This window comes from Nesoenas mayeri, assembly GCF_963082525.1.
Source record: "Nesoenas mayeri genome assembly, chromosome: 5".
Classification (NCBI taxonomy): domain Eukaryota; kingdom Metazoa; phylum Chordata; class Aves; order Columbiformes; family Columbidae; genus Nesoenas; species Nesoenas mayeri.
Window position 1 is genome coordinate 68,576,394 of NC_137548.1, and position 19,205 is coordinate 68,595,598.

The 19,205-nt window shown below is 50.2% G+C and overlaps 1 protein-coding gene across 1 annotated transcript; it reads left to right on the forward strand.

Annotated features, from left to right (window-relative positions):
• Positions 1-3,036: 3,036 nt before the first annotated feature.
• On the forward strand, positions 3,037-19,114 carry DISP2 (dispatched RND transporter family member 2; the record flags this gene model as incomplete). Its single annotated transcript, XM_080344944.1, has 8 exons — positions 3,037-3,110; positions 9,560-10,006; positions 11,977-12,006; positions 13,014-13,137; positions 13,585-13,700; positions 13,901-14,019; positions 14,991-15,088; positions 15,707-19,114. The coding sequence occupies 8 exons, from the start codon at positions 3,037-3,039 to the stop codon at positions 19,112-19,114; spliced, it is 4,416 nt and encodes a 1,471-aa protein (XP_080201070.1).
• Between the last annotated feature and the right edge of the window lie 91 nt (positions 19,115-19,205).

Below are 19,205 nucleotides of genomic sequence, written 5' to 3' on the forward strand. Positions count from 1 at the left end.
CTCCGAGGGCAATGCCAGCACTGCAGAAGTGGCAAAAGTGGGCTATTAGGAACAGATATCCCCTGATCCGCACGGACGTGTCGCTGCCTGTTCCCGATAAACCGAAGAGAAACAGGGGCAAAGGCAGAAAGGACAGAGCACAGGGGTGACTGTCTTGTAAGAGCGTCAGTGGAGATGAACCAAAGTGATCCGAGTCAAAATAGCTGATGTCAAATGTTAGCGACCAGCCAAGAGACTGCAAAAGAGTGCGATTCGGGGAGCAGCATGCTCGGGCAATCTGCCCCTGCTGAGCTCTGCTAACGGGATCGGGACATGGTGAACCCAGCTAAATTCTGCTTGGGGAAATGTTGATTTACAATGAAGGAAAACGAATTGTGCTGAAAGGGACCGTGCTAAGATAGGCAGTGTGAAATGAGACATGCTGAACTGTGACTGCAGTGCAAAGCAAATCCATTGGAAAATGCTCTTGGTCGCGGCTGCCAGCCCATCGAGTTAAAGCCTTATTCTGCCTCCTTAGACTTCTCTAAGTATATGCCTGGCTTGTACTCCTAAAGCTGGGCTTGCACTCCTAAAGATAAGGGGGGCCTTGTTATTGACTTGAGTGGGAGGGGGAGTAACCTCCAAACTGGGGGGCTTTGCACACACAGTGAGATGCGTGTTCACGTCTAGTCTGACCTCTCCGGACAGCGCAGCACTGCAGAGACCATGTTTTGCTTTTTGTTTGTGAAAGAAATGCAAGTGGATGGTGAGGAGGAAAATGAGATGCAATAAGCTACACGAAACAGGTGTTTTTTTTGCAGCTAAGCACCTTCACAAACCTGCCTCACCCCTCAGCACCTCTTACATCCCGCCCCGTGCATCTTTGCCCCATTCACCTCTTCATATATCTTCCCTCTCCTTCCCCTCTTTCCCTGCTCCTCTGCTCACCAGTTTTTTTCTCCTTTCCACACATACCCATTACTGTCTGGCAGCTTTTTAAAATATACCTGACTATACACCTCCCTTTTTTGCTATTTTTATTTTTGCTTCTACTTTCTTTTTTGGTCATCTCTCTGTGTCCCTGTGGTCACCGTCCTCCACATGAGAGAACGCTGGGGACTGGTGCTGGCAGGTCTCGGCTGTGGGTTGCCGTGGCAAACAGCCAGCTCCTGCACTGATGAAGAGTGAAAAAAAGCCAACGTGACGTATGGACCAACGGCTCCAGCCCCGGCCCTGTACCAACAGCCCCGAGAGGGACACGGGCAGCCCCAGCGACGGCCGCACACACGCTGGGAGCGTGAGCCCTGCCGTAGTGCTTGGGGAAGGGCCATTTTCAAAAATTCATCCATGTGTCAAATACGTTGCAGGCCACAGAGGAAACCTGCCAAGCCGTGGGAGCGAGGAGGTGCCGTCACCCCCACTTCACAGACAAGGCGTTCACACGTTGGGCTGAGCCAAACTAAAAGCTGTAAGAGGCAGCTGTCAGACTGGGGGGATGTTTGCATTTCAGCTGATTCCCACCATCCTTTCAGCTCCCGTGGCTTTATTATTATCATTACTGCTGCAAGTAGTATTATTTAGCATTGGGAAGAAAGAAAAAGAAATAGCACCCATGTCCTTGTCATTGCATTAATGCCAGCCCATCTTTTCAGCAGATACCAGGTTTCAGTCTTTCCTGCTGGGCCACATAATACAAGTGACTCTGTGGCTGCTCCTCGCAGCGTATCTGGTCCTACCAGGCAAGTGACATTTCTGTGGCTGAGGCTCAGAGAAGCGGGCTGGTCCGTACGCCCAGCCCAGCAGGGATCACCGCTGGGACACCCGCGCTGCCCCCAGCCCGTCCTCCGAAGCTCCCTCTCGATGGGTTGGGAGCAGTGCCAGCCTGCGGCTGGAGAGTCACCCACCCTGGCAGTACGAAGAGCTTTTTGTTCTTTAAACTGTCTCAGGCATTTAAGTCATTAAGACAGAAAGGGCTTATTCTAAGCAGTTAGAGGATTAGTGGGAGTTATAGGATACCCTCTGGTCTAATACTCTCCCTTTTTGCTTCAGCTGTTCTGTAGCACGTGAAGCAAAAGTATGATCACCCTCATGAGAAAGAAAGTCATTGCAATGGTGAAGGCCACAGGCATGGCCACGAGAAAGGAGAAGGTCATAGCCACCCCCATGGCCACACACAGGGTGGTGAGGAGGAGGTCGCTGCCACTTCACATATCATGAGGAAGGCCCAGGCCTTTCCCAGCACAAGCAATGTCATGGTCATTGGCATGGGAGAGATTGTGGAAGGAGCAGCCACCTTCCACAAGCTCTGTGGGAAGCTGTCTCCTTGGCACGAGGGGACGTGTGGCTGCCACAAAACTCAGGGCAACTTCATGGTATCAAAAGACAACAACAGGATCCTGCAAAGAGGGGAATGTGTTTGAGCTCTTTATGTTCTCCATGCTTTCAACTAGCTTGATTCAAAACTACCATCTATTTCAACAAATTGTTTACTTATTTAATGCTGCCAAAATCCAGAGGGTGAAACCACACTCTTCAAAACGCTGCCCTGCCCCTGCCAGGCAGGTCTGAGAGTGCTTCTGGGAGCTTCCCCGGCCAAAGCAGGAACACAGCTCTGCTGAGATGAGGGACCTGCCCCCTAAACGGTTGTGTGCATTGACGGAACCCGCAGCCCCCTCGCTGCGTCGCCCCTAGACGTCCTCCGGCAGGAGCCGTGCGCTGCTCGGGGAAAGGGCGGGAAGGTGATTTTGGGGCCGGGCGAGGCGGTTTGGCGCTCCTGCCCTGCACCCCGCACGCTCGGCCCCGTCCCGGAGCGCCTGGCCGGCCCCGGGGGCGAAGGGAGGAGCCGCTCGGCCCGGTGCTCCCCTCCCCGCCCGCAACCCCCGCCGCGCTCCCCGGGGCCGGCGGCAGCGCCCCCGCGCCCGCCCCGCGGCGATTGGCCGCCCGCACCGGGCCCGCCCCCGCGGCCGCGCAAGCGCCGCGCGGAGCCGCGCCGGGGCGCTGCCGCCGTGCCGGGAGCGTTCAGCACCGCGGGCTGCGGACAGCGCCCCGCGACCGGCCATGGAGGCCGCACCGGGGCCGCCGCGCCGGGAGCAGCGGCCCGAGGGGACGCGCCGCCGCAGCGCCGCGCCCAGGTCAGAGCGCGGGGACCGGGACGGGAGCACGGGGGGTCCCGCACCTGGAGGGCGGGGCAGCCGGCGGGGTCGGGCTGTGCCCGGTGCGGCGGGGCAGGCGGCGCGGAGCCGGCGCTGCGGAGCCGGTGCCGCGGCGGTGGGAGCTGCCGCCACCCCCGGCTCGGTGGGTGCGGAGGTGGCCAGTGCCACCGGGGTTTTCCCGTGTCGGGGTCCACTGCCTGGCCCGGCATCCCCGGCAGGTTTTTATCCTGCAACACCGTGGGTTCTCCCCTCCGCAGCACCAGGTGAGCCATTGTGGGGGGAGCTCAGCGTGTTTCAGGGTTCTTGTTCCACTAGGCTATGGGCACGCATGGTTTTCACTCCAAATATCTTTTTCTATAAAACCCTGCAGTCGTCATCTTCTCCCTCCTGCGCCATATGCTCCCCTACCTGGTGTCTTAAACCAGGCTGGCAGCCACAATCATTGTCATTTTCTGGAAATGTCAACAAGCCCATGATCACGGGCAAGGAGCCATCCCCAAATTTGCAAGCACATTGCCATTTGTTAGACTGGAGGCAACAGATCTTCTGAGCTCTTCAGATTCTGTTTGACCAGAGCACACCCTGAGGTCAAGAGCACACAAATTCCTTCTGAAAACCAAAGAGCTTCACTTCTGTCTGGTACAGGATGTTTGTGCTGAGACATCCCCCTGCCTGGGGCAGCTCAGGTCTCAGCCAGAGGCCGCTGTGCTTTGGGGTCACGGTGTTCGCCCAGTGGCTGTTACACAACCCAGCACTGGTTTAAATCTCGGGCGCGCAATGGGGTCAGGGCTGCCACTGACAGTTTGGCTTGCCTGAGCAATCCTTGCTCATTCTAACGGGTCTTTTGAAATTAAGCCTGCAGCCCGTAAGAGTTGGGTTACAGAGATGGGTTAAGCCACCTGAAACAGGTGTGGAGCTCACTCGTGCTGCTCGCTCAGGATCTAAAATTTGTGCCAATAAAGTATAAGAAGATAGCGCTTACGCAAGGCTCTTCACAGAGCAGCTAAAGGGTTTGCTCTGCACTCCCTGTCCTCTGCTCCCAGCCAACGCTCTTTATCATCAATGTTCCACCCATCATCAAAAAAATACAGATGTTTGCAAACACCCACTTCCTTCTGGCCTCTTCCAGACTGGAATAGCAAGGTGTTATTTGCTTTTCCCTTTCCATTTCATTTCTTTTTTCTTCAAAACAAAGCTTAGCAAACATGATTTTACCAGCACATTTGGCACTACCAGTGTAGACAGAGCAAACTGCATCCAGACCAGTTCTGGCACTGAGTTCTGGGAGGGGATCTGAGCCCTTTGTGTCTGGCTGGCTCCAAACACACACCTGCACGGCAGCAGCAGGACCTGCCTGGGGTAAGGGCAAGGATGTGCAGACGAGGATGTGCAGACGAGGCAACGGAAAGGATTATAAAACTAAACTTTTCGCGGCAGACTACGTGGGAAGCAGAGTTTTGCAGTCTCATTAATTTTTCATGATGATTTATCGTACTCAGGAGTCTCATTAACAAAAAGATTGTAGGTCTTCTCAAGGATACGCACTATCCTGCTGCTAGACCAGAAAAAGCAAAACAAATCGGAACTCCCCAGCAATTTTCCAGTGCAGGAGGACTTGCCCCAGCCTAAGGAGGAGCTGGATTGCTCAGGAGGTGCCTGTCGCTCCCTGTCACACAGGGGAGCTGGATAACGAGGGGAGAGGGAAACACAGTGAGCCCTCTCCTCATTTCTGGAGAAGGGCACTCTCAGCTCCTTAGAAATCACAAGCAAATAAGCTCTTTTTTCTCAAGAGCCCCACTGCTGTTTTGCTGGTGGTAAGTTCAAAGAGAAAACCTCTATTTAAATTCCATTATAAAACCCCCTTCTTAAATAGTCATTTACAGCTCTCAAATAAAAAGCCATTAATCTAGATGGAAGCTGACCTATGGCATGTGGTTTTAATTCATAAATCATTTCTAATTTTTTTCATTTGGGGAAACTTGTTCAGCTAATATGCAGGGAAAACCTTGCTAGAGTAAGAAAAAAAAGGGAAAGAAAACAAAACCAGCTTCTCTCTCTTAATATCTAATTGAGCAAAGGTTCCTGGGGAAAAGGGGTTCGGTTTGTAGTCAAGATACAGACTTGTGCCCTTTCTCTCATTTGTCTTTATTCCCCCTTGAGATTCTTCTGTCAACAGGAGTAGGTGCAGTTTGACTCAGGCATCAGCTCCATTCCCTTGGTAGGTGTTTCCCATCGTTCACACGCAGAGTGCTGCTGCCTGTGCCCTGCACTCGCCTCAGAAAAGCACTGCTGCACTCAGAGTGACTTGGGCAGCTTCATAAATTGGATTATTACAGTCTAGACATCTCCAAGGAAGAGATGGGGAAGCAAATAGCCTGAGAAGCACAGCTCATCGCCGTGGGTACCGGGAGTAGTCAGCTCCAGTCTGAACCCTGCCCTCCAACTGCTCATCCTCTGTTTTCCCAGCATCTCTTTGGCTGCATCCAGCTGAGTTTGCAGAAGAAAACCGAGGCTCTCAGGCCACCTCTGCAGACTCTTCTGTGGCTGAGAAACCATTTCTGCCCCTCAGTCCCAACGACATCAAATATCTGACAAGGCCCAGACTGGGAATGAAAGTTTAAAAAAAGAAGTTTCTCTTCCCCTGATGTTAGTTGTGGTGGCAAGCGGAGCCCAGCGCTGTGCTCTGCCCACCGCTCCTGCCTGGCAGCAAATGGGTATCTCACACTCCTCCACAACCATTTTTCTCGCATAGTTGAGGGTCCCGTGGGCCTGGAAAAGCAACAGCGGCACAGCTGCAGGCAAAGAAGGACCAGCCTACACACCTCTGGTGCAGACCTCAGCATATCAATCGTTCGGCCCGCCAGCACTCGGCTAATTGGGAGTGTAGCAAGCGAAGACTTGAATTGTGCAGGACTGCCAGCAGTGATTATCCAAACCAATCGTTATTTGTGAGCTCCAGGTTTCCCTGGAGATGTCGGATAACCAAGGTCACATTGTCATGGAGCTGGAGAGAGATGGGCACAAGGTAACTCATACCCAGAGGGTGATTGACAGAACTGTAATTGTTTAGTCTGAAAAGGGATAACGGAGAAGAGACACCAGTGAAGGATTTGAACTGGCTCAAGCTATTCTAAAATATGAAGTCTCTGAGCAGGCAGGGGATTGAGTTAAAAGACAACATGTGAGGGAGGAACGGAACTTGACAATCTCTCACAGCAAAGGTGGTGAACAAGAAGAATGGGCTTCCATGTGAAATATTAGAATCGAGTCTATTAACCTATGTGCATAAAAACGGAAGGCAATCTGTGATATCCAACAATTTGTCATCTGATTTCCCCACCAGGAGGTTCTGCAGCTGAGGGGTTTTTGGAGGAGGAATTTGTCCCTGCGTGCTTCCTGTGCCTCCCTCGCCATCCTCAAAGGGTATTTTGTGAAAGCCTTTTTGTTCTGTCCAGTGTTACACATTCACCTTCAGCTGAGGCAGGCGTGGCGGTGCAGCCATCACACGCATTTTGTTACCAAAAGCCTCTGGTCCCAATCTCCTATGCAGATCCAGCAGTTCAAGTGAAAAATAATTTTGGGTTTGCTTTGAAAAAGAGCAGCACAACTAGTGTAGAGGTGTGAGAACACCAAAAGCAAAAGTTGTCAGTGCAGCAGCGTCTCTGAGTTATTACTCATTGTCAGAAACCATTACCTATTTAAAGTGTAGAAACATTAGGAAAAAAACAAGATCAAGGTAGAGGGAAAATAGTAATTCAGAGCCATCACAAAGGGAGGGAGAAAAGGTCTTCCCCTTGCCAAAACATGACACCACCACAGTCCTGGCTCTCCGATGAAAATGCCCTGACTCAGGACTCCTAGTACAAAACAGCTTTGCTTTCACTTGAGTTACAAACCCCAAATAGGATGCACGTTCACTTCAGTCACTGGGCACCTGGGAAGAGCGAGATAAATGTCACTGCCCGCGTGGGAGAGTGGGCTGAGGGTGGCCCGGATCAGCTCTCCCGGACCAGCCCTGTCCCGCCAGCTCGCAGAGCCGCAGGGGATGTTGGTGGTCAGCACCTCCCATTCAGGTTGTTTCTATAATTAGTATAGCTGGGCAATGACTAATTAAAGACGTCATTGGACTACCACAGACCATAACCTTTCTTCCGGCTGCCTGTGCTGCAGCAGCGCAGCTGAATCTGTGTCCCTCCCGCTGCGGGACGACTGGTGAGGCTGCAATGGGCTCCGACAAGACCGTGGGTTCCATCCCATGAACAGCTTCGCTGCCGCTTGTTTACAGTCTCATGCACTGCATTCATATACACCAAGGACAAATGTGTGGTCTTCTGTGGTAAACTACCTTTATATAGAGCTGTAACACAAATCACGCGCTTGAAAGTCTGGGTAATTGTGCCACTAATCCATCTGTGATGGGACAGCAAGGAGTTCATGAAACAGGGCTCATACGATTTCTTTTTGACAAATTCTGTGGGTGAATGGGATATAATTGTCACAATCTGTTCAGGAGCTCCTGTCTTGGCCACTATCAAAAAATACTCAGCAAAGGAATTTGACAACACAAGGTAAAATCCTCCATGTAGTTCCCCACTCCTGCGTGGCCTGAGCTTCAGAAAATCTGCATTTGAACATTGGTTGCTGCTCCTCAAGTCCATGTCATTGTAATGAGGAGCCAGGAACACGGCACCCGTGTGTGGAACCATCCTGCAGCTGTCTGCTGCCTTAAAAACTAAAGTTAGCATTGGATGGTGTCTAATCCAGATTTCTTTGTTACTGGTCCCTGGACTGGTGAACAGTGCAAGCCAAGCTGAGTGCGATGTCTGTGCCATGAGTCTCCACGCCAGCACTGCTATAACTGCTACCACAAACGTTACTCTGTTGTCATGGTTTTAATGAAACAAGTCCATTTTGTATAATCAAGAAATATAGTTTCTGAGCATTGATAAACTCAATTCATTTTGGAAAGCACATAGCACAAGCTGCCAAGACCAATATGTCCCTCTTTCTGAAAAAATACCAGTCCTCAAGCAATACCAGCTAATAGTATTCTTCAAATTCCTTTTGTCATTGATATTATCAGGCCATTTAATTTTGGGTGCAGTTCCAGAGACCTGTAATGGCTAAAATCCTGTCTTTTTCTGTGGCAGTCTGAAAAAGAAATGAGAGACTGCACATTTTCAAAAAGATTCCCTTCTCAAACATTTTGCCTCCCATTTTTTCCTTCATCACATCAGATGCCTCAGGATAAAGTTCACCTCGCTCTAGCCTTGCTCCAGCACTCATAATTCTTTGATGACTTGAGACACTTTGCAATTCTAGCTGGCCCAAAACATTCATCATGCTTAATCCTCGATGCCAGACACTAGGGCGAGACCCAGCAGTCAGCTGTAGACACCCTGGCCAGCCGCACCTCTGGAGACAGCAATTCCTAAGGCATTTTGGGGGTCAGTGTGACCTCAGTCTGTTGTGTGTGAAGGGGTTTCTGGTGTCACACAGCCTAACCAGTCCCTCAATGTATTATTCAAACTTTCTCCAAGCAAGCAAAATCTCTCAGGCACTATAAATCAACAACTGTAGGAATTCAATATTTTTTAAAATTCCTTGGAGAGAAGAAAGCAAAACCTGCAGAGATCTCATTACCTGGGAACTGGAGGCTGCAAATGTTTTGTGTTAGTAAACTGAGCAGTCAGAGGGCAGTCAAGCTTCAAGAGATCTTGAGAGTTCTAGTCCACCCCCGTCCTACATATCAAGACCAATCAATATCGGTTGCTGTAACCCTTGGCAGATGTATGTGTGATGTGTTCCTGAGGAGCCCAGCGGAGAGTCTGCGGGACGTGGGAGGTGCTAGGGCATGTGCCAGCCTGGAGCCTGGAGCCCTTTCACACTGTCGCAGCCGTCAGGTTCGCTGTTCAGTGGTTTAGTGCTGGGGATGATTCACTCTCCTGCCCTCCCAGTGTGGAGCAGCGCCATTGCTTCTGCAGAGCAATCAATTCATCTTTCCAGGGGCACAGACAACTGAGAATCTTCTTTACATGCAGTCTCCTCCAGCTTCCGTTGCCCCAGATCTCCGTAGTCACTCTGTGGTCCTGAGTTAGGACCCTGCTGTTACCAGCCAGTGTGTTCTGCCTCCTCTGCAGTGAAATATCGTGGAGAATTGAGGAGATGTTACCCAATTTTTCAAAATTTTGGTGCAACATGCACAAAGATATGATGGCTTCTCCATCAGCTATAATCTCTGAGTCACGGATGTCTTTATAACAAGCATAATCCAGCTCAGCCCTGAGACTGGCTCTCGGCACAGCAAATAGCGGGTGAGGTTTTACATCCTGCGCTATGTGGGAGGCCTGTGGCAGTCTCCAGTTTGCAGGATGCGATTCCCTTTCCACTGCTCAGCTGCTTGACCATACCTTTATTTCCCCTCACAGAGAAAAACAAAATGCAGGACCTTGCCAGACCTGCCTTGCCATGCCGGAGATCGCGAACACCGAGCCCAGCTACAGTGGTGCTTCCTGGGAAAGGATCTGCCCGGTCCATCACTGCCCCATTCCTGCGTCCCCCAGGCTGGAGGGAGACCCCCTGCCCTCCTCCAGCCACACGCTCGGGCCGGTCTCCACCCAGTCCAACGGGCAGGTGCCATCCAGCTCCCAGGACTCGCAGCAGCACCACCTGTATTACCCCTGTACCCAGGAGGAGCCCCAAGGCAGCTATGGCCTGCCCCCCCTCCCTGGGCATGGCGAGGGGCCCGTGTTGTGTTCCCACCTTTCCAGCGGTGAGCCCGTGCCCACCGCCCACCACGAGGCCTCGGAAACCCCCTGGAAACAGTGGTCCCCCGGGCAGCGACGGCCGGTGCAGCATCACGTTGTGACAGTCAGGTGAGAGGCACGTGGAAGGTGGCTCAGAGGCTTTCAAAACGCATCTCCTGAACTTTGTGGTGGGAGGCGGGAGGGATGAGAAGGGTCTGAGTGGGGATGCACGGAACATGGGTTTGTCCCCCGATGCCCGCAGGGTCCGGCCTGCCCTCCCAGCTCTGGGGGTGTCCAGACAGCTGCTGCCCCCACACCAGGCCGGGGCAGGACTTGCCTGACTCACGGGATTATGCCCATCTTCAGTGATCTTTGCATTTCCTTCTTTTGCGCTGCAAGACACCCAGCTGGCTAATCCTTCATCATGGCAGAGCTTCTCAGTGAGAGGACCAGAGTTCATTTATTTTTCTGCCCCCACTGAAGCTGCTGTCTGTGCTGGGAGAGGCAGCAGGAGGTAAGTACTGCCTACAGCCGAGCAGCAAGAAATACAAAAGTGGGGAAGACTATTTGTTTTTCCAGGTTGGGCAGCAACAAGGGTGCAAATTCTGTATTGTCCATGACAGAATCAGGCAAACCCCATTTGTGTGCAGAGTGTCCCAGTGACTTGGGTGGCGGCTGTTGCATGGGCAGCACTGAAAGGATGCGCACAGGACTTCAACAGCCGAAACAACAGTCTCTGTCCCCTCCAGCCAGCGTCACCCGGCCTTGCTTCCTGTGCCTTTTGGAGTCCCTGTTGGCTCTAAAGACCACGATCCCTTTGCCACCACAGCAGCAGCCACCAAAGTCTGATAAAAGGTGGCACAGGACTCTTGCATTTGTACACCAGCGCAGGGTTAGGCACAAAAGCCCTTTATGGTCTCATTTACTAGCCATTAACAGAGGATTTAATTTGCTTGTGTTTGCAGTGTAGAGCAATTGCAGTCAGAGGAGCGGAGCCTGGATCCATTTTAGCTCGTACACTATCAACAGAATTGTCAACCACATTCTCCATAACAGGTTATTTAAGTAGGAAACGCAGCTGGATTGCAAATCCCTGGCAGGATGTGCAGCACTAGCAGACAGAAAACCGATAACATTGTAATGCTAGAATGGGGGTTTTAATCCAAGCAAATCTGCTTGAGAACCTATTGTGAGAGAATTAGCACAGAATGGGCAGAATGCTGCCAGAAAGAGACTTCTCATCCATAATCGGGTGAGGATTTTTCTTTGCTCCTCTCTCTCCCAAATCTACAGCGCATTAGCGTGATGAGGAATATTTCAAGGGGACATTTCAGTGGAAATGGGGAGCAGAATGAAGGGTCCTTCAGATACAGTGACCCACTGAGGTGCCACTGTGCTCTTAAGGTGCCAGTGGAAAGCTCACCCTCGGGGATTCCTTAACAAACGGAGCCTTGGCCCCGCTGCAGAACGCTGCTTGTTGTGTTCCTCAGAGCCCTACAAGTAGGGATGACAAATGCTCCTCTGTGGAGGAAACCCCAGTAAAATGTTTTGAGCAGCGCTACTGGCCTTCTGCCCCTCTGGACTGGACAGGTGCTGCCTTTGGAAGGACCTGTGAGACAAATGGCAGCTATGTGCTGTGTTTTTGGGAAATCCTTGCTGAGCTGAACAGGAAACAAGAATTTTCCATAGGCATTGCTAGCCCACCTGACGAAATTTAATAAAGAGGTGTGCTCTTGTCAAGAAACAATTTAAAAATCCAGCAGGAAAGCACTTAAAGATTTTCACGGACAGAGATGCGGTGCAGTTTCTGTGGGGTTACACTGCTGATGACCATTGCTTTCTACATGGTTTTCTTAAGAGGGCCAAAAATGAGGAGTGACTACATCTTCCCATCCTGCTTGGTTAAAATGCCAACAGAGAGGAAAAGACTCTGCTACTCATTACACTAATTCATGTGACACCAGTTCTCTTGCAGCAATGGCTCAGCTTGGTGCTTTACAGCCCCTGGAAGGGTCACCTCCCTCATTAGCCGCCCAGCACTGTGCTGCGTTGGAAAAAAAAGAAATTAATGCTTTTATTTTGGTTTTCTCTTTCTGCAGACATGACAAAGCTTTCAGGATGCCAAAGAGGTATGTTTAATATCAAAAGTTTCCTGTCCTCCTGCCCCATCACCGCTGCTCTCCTGCCGGCTGTTGGGAGGTGCGCAGCTACTGCTGGTGAGAGCTCGGCAGGGTCCGCGCTGCCCGCTCGGGGCTCCCGTCCCCTGGGACAAACCGCAGTTCCCTGCCCGCATCAGTTTCACTCGCATTCATGAGTAGCAGCACTGTCTTGACAGCTATTCCTGGGGCAGGTGCTCTGGTCCATACAATAGCTTTTGATATATATGATAATCCTTTATGTATGTGTCCATATATGTATATTTGTCTATAGACAGGATTAGCCCAGCTTGGCTCACCAGAGGAGCGATCAAGAGGATAGCCCATCCATCCCATAAGTTCACTTTTTCAAAAGACAGAAGATTTTTAATACAATTATCAAAGATAAAATATTTTGATAGCTTTCAGTTGCTGTTTTAAAGCTGAGTTTTTAAACTATTTTTTCTGGAAGGTTTAGGTAAGTATCTCCTGTCATCAGGTACTGCCGCTGATGCCTTGGCTTGCTTGAGTTGGTCGTCTTCAGGGGACCAAGGGCCATAGACAGCTCTGGGTCCACCAGCTGAAAGTCTGCAGGCCAAACTGTTAGCGAGCAGCTCACACTGCACAATGGGGAAAACAAGAAAAGGAAGAAGCTCTTTTTAAATGCAATCTTTTAAGTTAAATATTTAAAGCTTCATTTTGCCCTAGGACGCAAGAGTCTGGGTTTTATTATTTCTGATTGAAAAAGCAGGAAAATGTAGGGAGGCAAAATGTAATTACCCGAGTTAATTAGAATTGCCTGCAAACATCCAGTTGGAGGTATAATATGTTCATTAATAGCTGTACTAGAGCCTCTAAGCTTTTCAATAAATAAATGCTCAAACCAGAAAGCCCTAATTCTTTTACTTCCTTTTACTAACACTCCGTTGGTTTAACAGCAGGTTTCGTTCTAACAGCAGAAGCGCCTTTGCAGCTGCATTTTTTTCTGCCTTTGGTTCCAGTTATTCTCAGATGATCGCGGAGTGGCCCATCGCCGTCCTGGTGCTGTGTTCAGCGGTGGCTCTGGTTTGCACCTTAGCTGGCCTGCTCGTTGGGAATTTGCCTGACTTTTCAGAACCCTTAATGGTAAGTCCCTACAGACGATACATCAACACGAACAGAAGGAAGTTCTGTGGGCCAACGAGTGACATGTTCTTTCTGCCATGTAAAATGAGTCTATGCTGCCTTCCTTCTCTGCAGACAGAGAAGGACAGTAGGACAGTAAATCAAGGGGGACTTCAGAGAGGAAAATTACTCCCATTTTTGTAAGTGACTATTTTACTTGAAGAGGAGGAGAGGAGTCCTATGAGATCAGGGAGAAAGAACTGTAGCCGTCCTTGCCCAGAACGGACAGGAGACCTATTTTCTTCTGTCAGGTCTGGGATGCAGTATTTCCAGGGAAAACTCCATTTGTGTATCTCTCCAAGACACAGAAATAATCTCATATAATCTCTGTGTCTAGGAAGAGGACTAAGGAAAGCTAAGCCAAACTAAAATGCAAGCTGATGACAAAACCCTTTTGCTTGGCTGCAGGGTTTTGAGCCTCGAGATACCGACATTGGCAGGAAGCTGGTCGTGTGGAGGAATGTAGAGAGCCATACGGGCTACCAGAAGACCTTTTCCCTTTCTCCCTATGCCGAAAAGAAAAGGTATTTGAGTTTGGTTGGGGGGAGGAGGTTGAGGAAATCGTTGGCTGTAAAGTTACAGGTTCAATGCTCCAAGATAACCTATGTCAATTAACCTATGTCAATTGCAACATTTATGCTGTGCTTAAAAGTGACCAAGAGCCTTGTCAGTGAAAGTAACTCACAGCCAGACTAGTTACACAAATAACCTGATCTCTCGCCAGCTATGATGACATTGGTGTTGGCAGAGAGCAGAAGGCTGCTCAGGGAGAGCCAGAGGCGAGGACACGGAGGATGGTGGAACAAATCTACGGAGCGGATGGTTTCTTCTGTGGCCCCCCAGGTGCGTGAAATCTTGGTGGGGTGGTGAGTATTACACACCCAGAACTCAACAGCATCCAGAATTGCCAAAGGGGTGTAGGACACAGGGAAATGTTCTGAAAGTGCTCTGAGAAAGCAGTGTCTACAATACCACCCAAGTTAAGCCACTCCTTAATGCACTTCATAACTGACTGGTTAGAAAAACCTTGTTCTGAAATCCTGGAGAAGAGTTGGTTCTCCATTTTGCCTTACTTCTTATTCCCCTTTAGAAATACACCTTCAAAGCACCAGTAAAAAGACTAATGTTTTCACCACTCACCCATTTCACAAGTGAGTCCTCTGAAAAAATGGCGCATGACCCGCTCCCTCTCTGTTCCTTCTTTTCTTCTTGAAAAACATAAGTTGCAGTAAACACTGGAGAGAAAAAAAAAGAGGAAAACTCTAAGACACCCACAGTTCATCCCCAAAAGGACACTCACTGGTAAGTGGAAAGAGGAATAGCATGTAGATGCATTTACTCGCTCTCTGCATCTACTCCTCCTCTGAAACCAAACACCAAACCCGCAGGTTCTTGGGAGTTCCTGCCTGAACTGGGTCTGTAACAGGGTGCAGAACCAGCTGGGTCTGTAACAGGGTGCAGAACCAGCTGCCGACACCCACTGAGAACACACTGACAGCACGGGAGCGCGGGCTGAAAACGCCCAACGCTGCCCTCCCGCTGCTGGCAGGCGGGTAAGGAGCACAGGTCACATCACACAAGATGCTACCACCTGCTACAGGCTACTGTCCTTTTGATCTGCTTCCCTTCAGGGAGCCCTCCATAGCATAGGACATAGGCATATAGACAACAATACACACACACACACACACACATATATATATACATATATTTTTTTTTTCTTTGCACAGAGAGTCTACTCCAAACAGCCTGGCTGATTCATCTTCATTGCCTAATACTTTTCTTCTTCTTCTTCTTCTTCTTTTTTATTTCAGAAAAGAGCTATTCCCAGCTGGTATTTATGTCCACAACTGCTGGGAGCTTATGGAACTTGCAGGCTATTCAGTCCATGTGTCAAATTGAACAAGACAAGGTTAGTAATGTCGGGAAGAACATACGCGCATGCTGTCTCTTTTCTGACTGCCATAATCTTTAATCTCTAGCTGAAAGGAAGCCAGACAAAAATAACGTAAGCTACAGAACAAGTTTCAGCCTAGAGGACTCCAAAGCATTTTACCCAGTTAGCGATACACAGACAATTCCGCCCGTCACTGAAGTCCAGCTGCGGAATAGCAGCTGCCTTTCAACAAGAATAAACAGACACTGAACCAGAGCTTGGTGCGGAAGCCAAAGGTGCCCATCAGAAGCTGCTGTGAATTTTGGACAGCAGAATCTAATTACCAAAATGGAGCTATCATCTTGGAGACTGTGACAGCAAATTTTGCAAGTGGGAAGTTTAATTGGATTAGCTGTGTTTGCCATGGGATCCAAATTTTCAAATCAGAGGTTATAAAGTAGAACTAATGGACAGGGTTTGATTTCTGCAAAAGGCTAGCGTGTGCCAATGGCTTTAGTATTTGCAATTTGTCCTTGAGCCATGGCTTGTGCGCCTGGAGGGGAGGATTCCTGCAAAGAGCAAGGAGCAGCATGGGGCTGCAAGATGAGGTGAGCAGACAGGGTCTGACACGATGTTCCCTCATCTGTTTTTCAGATACGCTCACACGTTCATTTTAGGGACCTCTGCCAACGCACTGAAGCCAACGAATGCTGCCCAAGCTGGTCCCTGGGGAACTACATTGCAGTCTTGTACAACAGGTCTTCATGTTTGGAGATAACCCAAGGAGACATCTCCCACACCCTGGCCCTCCTGCGTGCCTGTGCCCCCGACTACCACAAAGGAATCCTCACTCCATCGTGCATAGGGCCTGAGACTGTGAGACAGAAACATGCCCAGTGTGCCAAAGTCCCAGAAAAATGTACCCGCTTCAATGCCATTTACCAGCTTCTCCACTTCTTGGTCGACAGGGACTTCCTGAGTCCCCAGACAATGGAGTACCAAGTGCCATCTCTCAAATACAGCCTGCTGTTTTTGCCTACGAGGAAAGGTGCATCTATGATGGGGATCTACCTAGACAATCTCGAATCCTGGGATCTGTTTGATAACTACACATCTATCACTGGAATGGACCTGGGCCTTAAACAGAAACTATTCCAGCACTATCTTTTACTGGATACCAAGTATCCAGTCCTGGCAATATTAGCTATTTTTCTAAGCATTTCTTTTTATTTACGCTCAGTCTTTATTACCTTAATGGTCCTGCTCGCTGTTGTCGGTTCTTTAATGATCTCCTACTTCTTGTACAAGGTGGCCTTCAGATTCACCTACTTCCCTTTTGTAAACCTGACGGCGGTCATCATTCTCAGCAGCATTTGTGCCAACCACACCTTTGTCTTCTTCGACCTCTGGAACCTCAGCAAGAACCAGAACCCTTCCGCTGGGCTCTCCCAGTGGGTGAGTCAAACCATGCACCATTTTGCGTATCTCATGCTGGCATCTTGCTTCACCACGGGTGCTGCCTTCTACGCCAGCTACATCAGCAATATAATAGCCATCCGCTGCTTCGCTGTTTACATGGGCACCTCCGTGCTGGTGAGCCTGCTCTTCATGCTGACTTGGCTTCCCTCTTCGGCTGTGCTGTATGAGCGCTACGTGGCAACGACCTGCATTTACAAGCCAGCAGACTACTGGAACAACACCGGCCAGAAAAGAGTCGCTCCCTCCCTCCAGTATGTCCTCAGGGGTCTCCAGAACACGCTGTCTGAAACCTCCAAGCTGCTCTTTGAAAAGCTTCTGCCTTGTGGGGTCATCAAGTTTCGGTACATCTGGATCTGCTGGTTTGCTGCTTTAGCGATAGGAGGTGCCTACATCTCCTGTTCCAACCCCAAACTCAGACTCCCGACCCTGGAGACATCGTCCGTGCAGGTGTTCAGACTGAGCCACCCGTTTGAGAGGTACGACTCGGAGTACTGCCACCAGTTCATGTTTGAGAGGCTGGAGCACGGCGAAGGGCAGCGCATGCCTGTCACGATAGTCTGGGGCGTTCTGCCCGTGGATAATGGGGACCATTTCAATCCAAAAAGTAATGGCACCCTAGTGACAGACGTCACTTTCACGATCCAAAACCCTGACGCTCAGAGGTGGCTCCTCGAATTCTGCCAAAAAGTGAAGAACAAAACTTTCTATTACCCTGACGCAGAGCAGAAATCTACTGTGTGCTTCATGGAGGAGTTCCTCAGGTGGATGGACAGTCGCCAGTGCTCCCAGCGAGACCACAGCTTCAACCTTTGCTGCAACCAGTTCTCTTTCCCTTATGGAAGCGAAGTCTTCCTACACTGCATCAAAATGATGCTCCTGGAGCAGGGCAGGGAAGGGGCAGAAACGTATGATCTGGGCCTCAGGTTTGACAGGGAGGGAAATCTCGCTGCCTTAGTGCTGCAGTTTCAAACTATTTATCACTATAGCTTCAACTACAGCAAAGCCAAACAATTCTACGAGGAAATCAGCCTCTGGGTAACAGAGGAGATGAAAACTGCCCCCGTGGGGCTTCAGAACGGCTGGTTTACCAGCAAACTAGAGCTGTACAACCTCCAGCACAGTCTCAGCACAGAAACCATGGTGGTCATGGGGCTTTCTGTAGCCATTTCCTTCGTGGTGCTGCTGCTCACCACCTGGAATGTTCTCCTTAGCGTTTTCTCAGTTACTGCCATTGCAGGCACTGTCCTGGTAACCATCGGCCTTTTGGTCCTCTTGGAGTGGCAGCTCAACGCGGTGGAGTCTCTCTTCATTTCAGCTGCAGTAGGTCTCTCTGTTGACTTTACCGTCAACTACTGCATCTCCTACCACCTGTGCCCCCACTCGGACCGCCTGAGCCGAGTGGCCTTTTCCCTGAAGCAGATGAGCTGTGCCACGGCCATGGCAGCTTCTGCTCTCTTCTCTGCAGGGGTCATTATGTTGCCTGCGACGGTCCTGGCGTATAGGAACTTGGGGATATTCATCATGATGATCAAGTGTATCAGCTGTGGGTTTGCCAGCCTCTTCTTTCAGTCACTGTGCTGCTTCTTCGGCCCGGAGAAGAACTGTGGGCAGATCCTCTGGCCTTGTGCCCACACCATGAAAGACTATTATGATGACCCTGGCCTGAACGGAAGCTTCGCCTGCAGGGGGAGCGAGAAGCAAAACCGGTCGCGGAAGGTCCAGGAGTCCAACACTGCAAACGAGCAATATGAGCTCCAGCCCTTGTCCAGAAAACTCAGCGACAGCTTTGACAACAGCACTTCCACAAGCAAGCTGTCCAACCGGCCCTCCGTGCTCTCTGAAGACACACAAGTTGAAGACAACAGATGCCCCAGAATAGGAATGGAAAGAGAGAGACAGAACCTGCAGGAGGCCCTTGGAGAGCAGCAGGTTGGCCTGTGCCAGTGTCCTGCCTTGCAAACCTCCTCTCCGTACAAGCACAGCAGCTCAGTAACAGAAATACCCAGGGAGAGACTCTGCCGAGATTGTCGATGTCGGAAGTACGGTCTGAAAGCTTGGGATGGGTCTGGGCTGGACCATATCCAGCCGGTTGGCGCGAAAGAAGAAGAGCAGCTCAATAAATCCCAGTGCTCTAGTGACACTGCCCAGCAGCAGTCAGATTATACCTCAGACAACAGCCACCTCCCTGCTGCTGACATCTACAAAATTCACAGATGCCTTTGTTCTCTCGGCAGCTCTTTTGACATGCTCAACATCTCCGGTGAGACGTCAATTAGTGATTTTGAGCAAGGCCTGAAGCTTGCTGAATCAGCCAGTTCTTGTCCCGATGTCTTAGAGCTGTCTGATTCATACAGTCAAACAGAGAGAGGTTACTTGAACGGGAAGAGAGATACTCTGCGGCTGGACCTGAGGGAGACTGTCTTTGATATCTCTCCAGCAGCATCGCAGCAGAACAGCTCTTCATGGAAAAATCGATTCGGATTAGGGAACGAAGGTCCGGTTGTGTTACCAAACAGCCAGCCAGACATGCCTGATGTTTGGATCAAACGATCTAGCGCACAAAGTTCTGGTTACAACAGTTGAAACCTTGCAGAAAACTAAACTGTACTGCTGGGGAAAGGGGAAGTCGGAATCTCCTTGGAAATGTAAATAGCGGTTTTTTCCTCCCACCTCT